Below are 8,049 nucleotides of genomic sequence, written 5' to 3' on the forward strand. Positions count from 1 at the left end.
TCTGTGTTTTGTCGTTGTGAACTGAGCTATCATCGCAGCACGTCCAGTCTGAAATACCACTTGATGGCCAAGCACACAGCTGATGCCAATTCTCCGCCCCCTCGTCAAAGCCAGGCGACAATGGATGACTTCAGACAGAAGCACATTTGCACAAAGCAAGCCGATCCACTTTTCCATGTTGATGAGACCATTAAAATGAGAAAAAATAATGGGACATTTATAATAGATAAAAACGTGCGATTAATAGTTAACTATGACATTAATGCGATTAATCGCGATTAAATATTTTAATCGTTTGACAGCACTAATGAAAATAGTTCCAGGGAATGCAAAGCATAAGTGCTAAGGATGTTTAATGATCAAGCTCATAGATAGCTGCAGCAAGAGTTAATTAGTAACAAACAGATACGATTTTATTAGAGTCCAATGCTGTCTCTAAAGGAGGAGAACGGTGCTAAGCACCCTGTAAGCCATGGAGAAGGTGACCAGCATGCCTGCTGTCCAGGACAGGGCCCTGCTGGGCTGAGGCAGAGCGCCAACGTACGAGATGGTGTGGAAGATCCGAGAGCCGGCAAACACGCGGAAGTGAAGCAGAGCAGTAGAAAGCTCAGGTCCAGTCAGCGCGTAGAGCAGGCCGACCATCACAAAGGGAACAACGCTCTCCAGGTCATTCTGGTGACACCTGCACAACAAACAGATAACACATAACATCTAGCAGTATCGGTTGGGACATGTGGCAACTTGTTTTACATATTTACAACATACCGTACTGTCCATGGAAAGTCTTGAAACTGAAAATTAATAATCTTTCCGATAAGGATTCTTTACATTGATTATACAATGTAAAGGATCATGTATTTTATTACTATTGAGAATTGAACCCTCTCTGGCTAATTCAAGACGTCCTGCAATATTTTGCAATAATGACCGGCTCTCTCTACATTATCTGGCTTATTACGGCATATTGCATGGCTATATATACGGGGGTTACCTGCTGATGACGCCTGCGTCTCGGTCGGGACAGTTAACTTTAGCGCTGATGAGCCCGGCTCTCTGGTTGAAGCCAGGTGGCCCTGGTGACTGAGCTAACCATGGAGCTAACTCATGCTCTGTTAGCACTGTTGCTATTAGCCAGAGTTGGGACTAAGTCACTGGTTTGCAAGTCACAAGTAAGTGTCAAATCTTTTCACTGAAGTCCTAAGTCAAGACAGGCAAGTCTGAGTCATAGCAGAGTATGAGGGCATTCCCTGACAGTACCTAGGTAAGGACTACTAGCCAGTCAGAAGCAGAGTATGAGGGCATTCCCTGACAGTACCTAGGTAAGGACTACTAGCCAGTCAGAAGCAGAGTATGAGGGCGTGCCCTGACAGTACCTAGGTAAGGACTACTAGCCAGTCAGAAGCAGAGTATGAGGGCGTGCCCTGACAGTACCTAGGTAAGGACTACTAGCCAGTCAGAAGCAGAGTATGAGGGTGTGCCATGCTAGCAGCTAGATGAGCATTATAACGTGTGTTACAAAGTGACGCATGTTCGTCACGGAAGTAAAGGCTGGACTACAATAGAGCTGTTTGGAGCAGTTCTAAAACACTTTGCATAAAAAAAACAACATTGATGTTTCATTCACCCACAGAGTTGTGCTTTTTCTGTTACTTATTACCACAATTTCACTGCTATAACGTTAGCAGATTGCAGCGCGTAGCCATTTACTTTAAAAGCTAGTTTCTGGGATTTAATAGCTTTAGTAGATTCAGGAAAGGAACGGAAATTCATTTATTTGTAAAACACAATTTAAATATCATACTTTTTAATCTTTGAGTTTGGGGAAATGTGTCAAGTGCTATCAAGTCAAACGGCTCAAGTCCAAGTGGAGTCACGAGTCATTGGTGTTAAAGTCCAAGTCTTTTCAGATTTTCTCCAGTGGAGTTTAAAGCCATCAAATTAGTGACTTGAGTCCAAGTCATGTGACCTGGGTCCACACATCTGCTATTAGAAGCACAAATATTGAATCGATTTTATTGATTTAAAAATGGTCTGCCAGTGTCTACGACCGTCCATGGCAACATACTTAGCAATCGTCTGTTATACGTAGCAACAGTCCGTTAAACAGATTTAACAGACCATAGAGTGCTGTGATTGATCAGAATCAAGTGTTATATTACATTATTATTTAGCTTCTTAATAATAAACGTAACTAGGATTTCTCAGCCTTTTCTAGAATGTGATTCTGTTTTTATGTCCAGAAATCTTTAATGCAACACCTGAATTGAGTTTGAGTATTACCAGTGTATCAAACCATAACTTCAAGTTTAGGGGGTTGATCATTTCACCTTCGAACTCGCTCCACATCTGGATGGGTTCTCAGCAGCTTCTTCCTCTCCTCTGCAGGCTTCAGGGCCACATCTTCCTCGTTTGAGAAAGCCTAAATATAATACATACACATACATATTATATAGAAAATATATAATACATGCATTGACTCAAAGTCTGCAGTGCAGAAGTTAGATACTAAATACATCTAATTAAGTGATTCCTTTTTAATTGGTTGCCTTTAGAAACATTTTGTTTTTCTTTCTTGGCAATCTTTTACAACCTGGCAACCTGCCGTGTGCCTCAGTTAGGCTGTGAACAGGACTTTTTATTCTGGTCTAAACACACCCTGGGACCTTCTATAAAATCATATAAAACTAATGTAAATCAGACTTGTTTTAACAGATGCGAAGGCTTGCTACCTACCCCTCTGGTCATGCGGTAGTATGCAGTCATGGGCGCCATCAGCAACATCTTCAGAATGACAATAGCTGCATAAGTGCTGAAAGCCTTAAATACCTCATCTTCCATCAGCGTTGCCATCTCTGCTGGTTTACAACTGAGAGGAAGAGACGCAATTTAGTTTAACATCCTGTTTCTGCAAAGAAATAACCTAAACAAAACGAGAAAAACTTTCAGCTGCCACAAAACTTCGACAAGAGCGTAGCATTAGTATCATTCTAAAAGTGTGATCAGAGTGTATTTGTGCCTTATACCTATAGTGGAGAAGGAAATACTCTCCGTAAGATGTAACACTCTAAAGAAGCCAATTATGTATACATCATTATATATATATATATATATATATATATATATATATATATATATATATATATATATATATATGATAATGTCAAAAATATATAGTATCATTTATAGTTTAACAGCTTAACTTACATTCTGTGGTGACTTTGCAGAAGTGGAGGAAGTCTGGGTCTGTTGCATAAAAACAAACTGACCCTTCACCCGGAATTTCAGGAGGCGGGACAACTACAACTGCTGCAGCAAAAAAACATCTGGTTACAAGATAACCTTGGTTCTATGAGTAAAGAAACTATCTCTTCTAGGGGTGTCACCATTCTCCAAATCCTCTATTTGATTAAATTTTCAATTCTAAGGTCACGGTTCAATTCGATTCTCAATTTTTACATTTATTTTTTTTAAAGCACAGATTGCTATGCCATTTTTAGACAAGACTTTTATGCAATATAATATCTGACGTTTGTTCGCAATGTACCACACTACATTGTCAAATTTAAAACATTTATTAACAACATAATGTAACAATAACTTATATCTTCAGTCAATTGGAAACTTGACAATTTGTGAATAAAGTAAAAAGAAAAAAAAGGTTTGCCGACAATGCTGAGGGCAGACGCTTCGCAGCACAGCGGTGTTTGGTGTTTTAATTCAATTCAATTCAATTCAGTTTTATTTATAATATCAAATCATAACAAGAGTTATCTTGAGACACTTTACAGATACAGATTTACTATAATTTACAAAGACCCAACAATTTCAGTAATTCCCCCAACTTTGTCTTCCAGGCAGCGCTGCCTGGAAGGCACTAGGATTAGGCAATGGTTATAGTTAGGGTTAGGTGCCTTGAAGATGACGGTCGCAGCGCTGCCTTGAAGGCTTGGTTGGGGGCTTAAAACATCATTGAGCCAGCACAGCGGTCTTAGCAGCTGAGCAGACAGAGAGCAGAGAGGGCGACTCGGCAGTCCGCTAACTTGTTGCTCTCTCCAATATAACCAATGTAACCTGCTCTGTTTAGGCTACAAAATGTGCATGCAGACTGAAATTCAACCGTGCGGTTTTGTTGGGATTAAGCTATAAGCAGAAGGAAACTCCGCTAGCAAAAACACACAGAATATGGTACACGCACATAGCAAAGCTTGCAAACTGTGGCTTTTTTGTCGACAACGCAAACATTGTCAACATAACTGGAAATCCAAAATACTTCCACACCGGCGCCTTCAGTGAAAGAGGAGAGGGTTCATGTTCTGTCGATGGGTCTCCTGCATCTGCAGTTGCCATGCTAACTTTTGACTGGCTGTAGCTAAATTAGAGGAGGTTGACTCGCAGCAGACGTGACATGGGGGCGTGGCAGCATAGACAATTCTATTTTCTATTCAAAGTTCGAGATTGTGACTTAATTTCGGTGACACCCTTAATCTCTTCACACAGTTACTGTACATATTCCATACAGTATGTATGGGAACTGACCAATTGGGGGCAGTTGACGTGGATATCACTTTACGAACACACCACTACGTGGCCCATGCCAGGGCATAAAAGGCCCAGGTATGCATGGGTTCACTGATTAACACTGATTGGAACCGAGCTGGTATCCGAGCCCTAGAGAGATAGTATCTACACTCAGAGAACCAAGATTACCTTGTAACTGAACGTTCTCCATTGTCTATCTCCCCACAGAGTTACATGCATTGCAGCATGGAGGCCCACTGGTTAGCACTGTGGCATCACAGAGCACAGAGCTGGATTGAAATCGGCGAAATATCAATTAAAACCATTTTAGACACAGTAACCAGGGACAGAATTCTGTTAACATTGTAGATCAGAGTTCTTCAATGCTGCAGATAGGTTGATTGAGTAAAGTTGAGTTTGTATGTTGAGTATATATGTAGTCTGACATTGCCAGAGCTTCCTCCACAGCACTGCGGAAGAGGGTTTGGCTAGTCCACACAGCATTCGGGGATGGAAGAAAAACGTACTCCTGGTTTATTGGCATTTCTTAAAACCAATCACAATCGCCCGGACGGAGCCCCGGTGCCTCTGCAAAATAGCCTCGGGGAGGAACCTGTTTTGGTGGAACATGTGTACGTTCAAAAGTTGTTTTAGTCGTGAAACAGAAAACTCAGATTGGACAGATAGTCAAGCTAGCTGTCTGGATTTACCCTGCAGAGATCTGAGGAGCAGTTAACCATAGTCCTCAGAAATCCACCGGAGTTTAGAACGCCAACACAAAGAAAGAGGATGGTGAAGGACATCCGGCCGGAAAGAGGGACATCCGGCAGTACCTGAACAATCCAGAAATTCGTGGATATAGACTAGTATATATGCAACTCCCTGAATCCTCCTTCAAATATAACACAAAATCATCATTATAAAATCCACTTTATAAATGTATTCCACTGCTGTTTCCAATGCAGCCAGCCTCTCTCCTCTCTGTTCTTCATCCCTCCATCAAAGCTCAGTGAACTCCTGTCTCCAGACTATTGCTAAAATTCTCCTGCATAAAGTCAAGATCCCTTTTGTTTCAAACCTTGTTGTCATTTCCCTTTAATCTAATGTGTCACTTTTTGAGAGCCAGATGCTTAAAACACTGTCAGTCTGAACTTAATCTAAGAGCCATGTCTTACCTGCATGAGGTGCTTTGAAAAGTGTGCGAAACACCTGATACAGAGACCAAGCTTGTTATTTCTCCGTGTTCAGCACCCCCCTCTCCCTGTCACATCCCAGTATGCCCAGCGCACTCACTTTGCTGGGAGGGTATATACCAGTTGGGGAGAGGAGTCACAGTCTGTTATGTGGAGTTGTGAGTGAGCAGCATCTGCTTAAGAAAAGTAGAATGTTGATAATGTGTCTATTCAGCCCAAGGCATGTTTTCCATGATCTGACATGCTGATACATGTGGAGGCATGATGCTAATGACAGGTGACACACTCACAGATGATGTTAGTTTTCTCAATTCCTCCTTCTCCTTTACTCGGTGCTGCAAAGGATCATCTGTACAGGAGTTGCTACAGCTGCGTTTTTCAGTTGTCTCTCGAACGTGTATCTGACAGAACACATTTTGTTTTAATCAATAGAGCTGTCTACACAGGCTAGTGTTTCACTCACCCTGTACGTGCGTTATCGCGACTCAAAGCCTTTTTTTATGCTTCAAGTCTATTTTCCTTTTGTGTGTTGGCCAATGTCAATGCTGGTGACCTACATTCAATACTGTGCCTGAAAGCATCCTGTGTTGATAGGGGACTGAACTTTCACTACCAGCCAAGAGAAAAAAAAAGGAAAACGTCACAATGAACCGGTGATACATTAACCACATGAGGAGCCGTAAAAATGAGATGAACCATAGGTTATGACATTTCTCCAGACTCTTTATTGATGGTGTCAAATATGGTAGCATTAGCATGCTAACATGCTAATGCTAAAGCTATGTTTCATTCTCAAGCTCCTTGAGACACAGTCAGGGCCGATGTTTCCATGGTGTGTAACTTTTGCACAGTGACTAGTGCAAAGCGTTATTATGATGTTCTGTTATTGTAACAATTATAACAATGTTATTGTAGGTGTTATAATTGATTCGAGTATATTTTAAGTATGTTATCTCTTGGATACTTGTATCTTGTTAATCAAAAAATAAAATAAGTTAAACCACAAAAAAAATTATATTATTTCTTGCATGATTCAACTTACAAAAAAATAGCAAATCAATTAAGAAGCAAGTTGTTATTAATATCATTATATTAAGAATGTCACAGATGAAGACTTATGCATCATGCTATACACATTCCTACAAACCTTGTGTTTGACAATGGCTGTCTGGTCTGTGTGTGTGTGTGTGTGTGTGTGTGTGTGTGTGTGTGTGTGTGTGTGTGTGTGTGTGTGTGTGTGTGTGTGTGTGTGTGTGTGTGTGTGTGTTAGTAGAAGCCAGCATTGTGGAGAGAAATGATTTCTGACAGTAACATTTAATTTCTCTGCAGCAACCAGTTTACTATTTGAAATTGATTATTTTTCTTGTCAGGAGCTGCCAGTGATCAATACATTATGATCACATATCATGTCAATATGGGGTTTTCTCCATGTTTTACTCACACTCTGCTGCAGGATTCCAATCTGAGTCCCGCCTGAATCAAATGGAAGCTAAGCGCCTCAGATGGATCTTAAATATCAGCAGCCAGGCGTCATCCTTTGTGCAGCAGATTCCCCAAGAAAAATAAATGTCCTGTGATTTCCCACAAGGGGTAGTAATGGCGAAAAGCTGCATTGATTCCTCGCCAGCACTGCCAGTAATTGGGATGCTGGCTGCGATATGCTGCCATTGATTTCTTATGGTAGCCAGGTTATGCTGCTGGTGTAGGACAACAATGACTAAATAACAGCCTAGCCAATGATCTTAATGCCACAAGCCAAGCACAGCTATTGATTTCATTACAAAGTGCCTCCTAGGTTCTGCACACATACATTTTTTTTATTGATCAGTGGCAATGTCCACATTACTTTCAGCACTGTCACAAGCAGCCAATCAATGACAGAAGAATGCTGAGTGCATAGAATTGCATAGGTACAGTGGGGCGCAATGAATTTGGCAGCATATAATCAGGGTTCGGAAGGTGACCCTGACTGACAGAATTGATAAGTGTGAGCATTTTCTCTGCAACCTATGGGATAAACCACAGATATGGTGTGATTAACTTGTCCAATTGGGTTTCATTTGACCCTATTCACAACTCTATGTCCCAAAGTCAGCACGAAAATAAGAAATCAGACCAGCACCCAGGCAGGAGAAACTGCTCAGATAAGACTGTATTGATGATAGGTTGGGAGTAATTTGTTCAGCCCTAACCACAAAATAGAGGAATCATATCAACTGGATAGATGGACAGCAAAATAAAGGTTGAAGCCACAATACCGGTTGATTGGTAATAATTGGTTGATTTTTGTTGAACTGGAACATGATGAAACAGTCACAGGCGACCAATTTAGTGGGCT

General features: G+C 41.1%; 1 protein-coding gene across 2 annotated transcripts; it reads right to left on the bottom strand.

The window, feature by feature from the left end:
* Positions 1–400: 400 nt before the first annotated feature.
* LOC116042122 (microsomal glutathione S-transferase 1) lies at positions 401–3,306 on the bottom strand. Of its 2 annotated transcripts, none has more exons than XM_031288258.1 (4): positions 3,205–3,306; positions 2,734–2,866; positions 2,328–2,419; positions 401–682 (listed from the first exon to the last, which is right to left on the bottom strand). In XM_031288258.1, the coding sequence occupies exons 2-4, from the start codon at positions 2,848–2,850 to the stop codon at positions 436–438; spliced, it is 456 nt and encodes a 151-aa protein (XP_031144118.1). In that variant the 5' UTR covers positions 2,851–2,866; positions 3,205–3,306; the 3' UTR covers positions 401–435. The 2 variants fall into 2 exon arrangements, with proteins under 2 accessions (XP_031144118.1, XP_035852172.1); XM_035996279.1 differs by having other exon boundaries at positions 2,734–2,855; positions 3,205–3,263.
* Positions 3,307–8,049: the final 4,743 nt, after the last annotated feature.

The sequence above is a fragment of the Sander lucioperca genome, chromosome 20, assembly GCF_008315115.2.
Source record: "Sander lucioperca isolate FBNREF2018 chromosome 20, SLUC_FBN_1.2, whole genome shotgun sequence".
NCBI lineage: Eukaryota > Metazoa > Chordata > Actinopteri > Perciformes > Percidae > Sander > Sander lucioperca.

Excerpts from the sequence above, each read along its gene's own strand:
- LOC116042122 (XM_031288258.1), bottom strand. The coding sequence starts at position 2,850 with ATGGCAACGCTGATGGAAGATGAGGTATTTAAGGCTTTCAGCACTTAT. Across the intron at positions 2,420-2,733 it reads ACTACCGCATGACCAGAGGG|GCTTTCTCAAACGAGGAAGA; the intron begins GTAGGTAGCAAG and ends TATTATATTTAG. Across the intron at positions 683-2,327 it reads GATGTGGAGCGAGTTCGAAG|GTGTCACCAGAATGACCTGG; the intron begins GTGAAATGATCA and ends TTTGTTGTGCAG.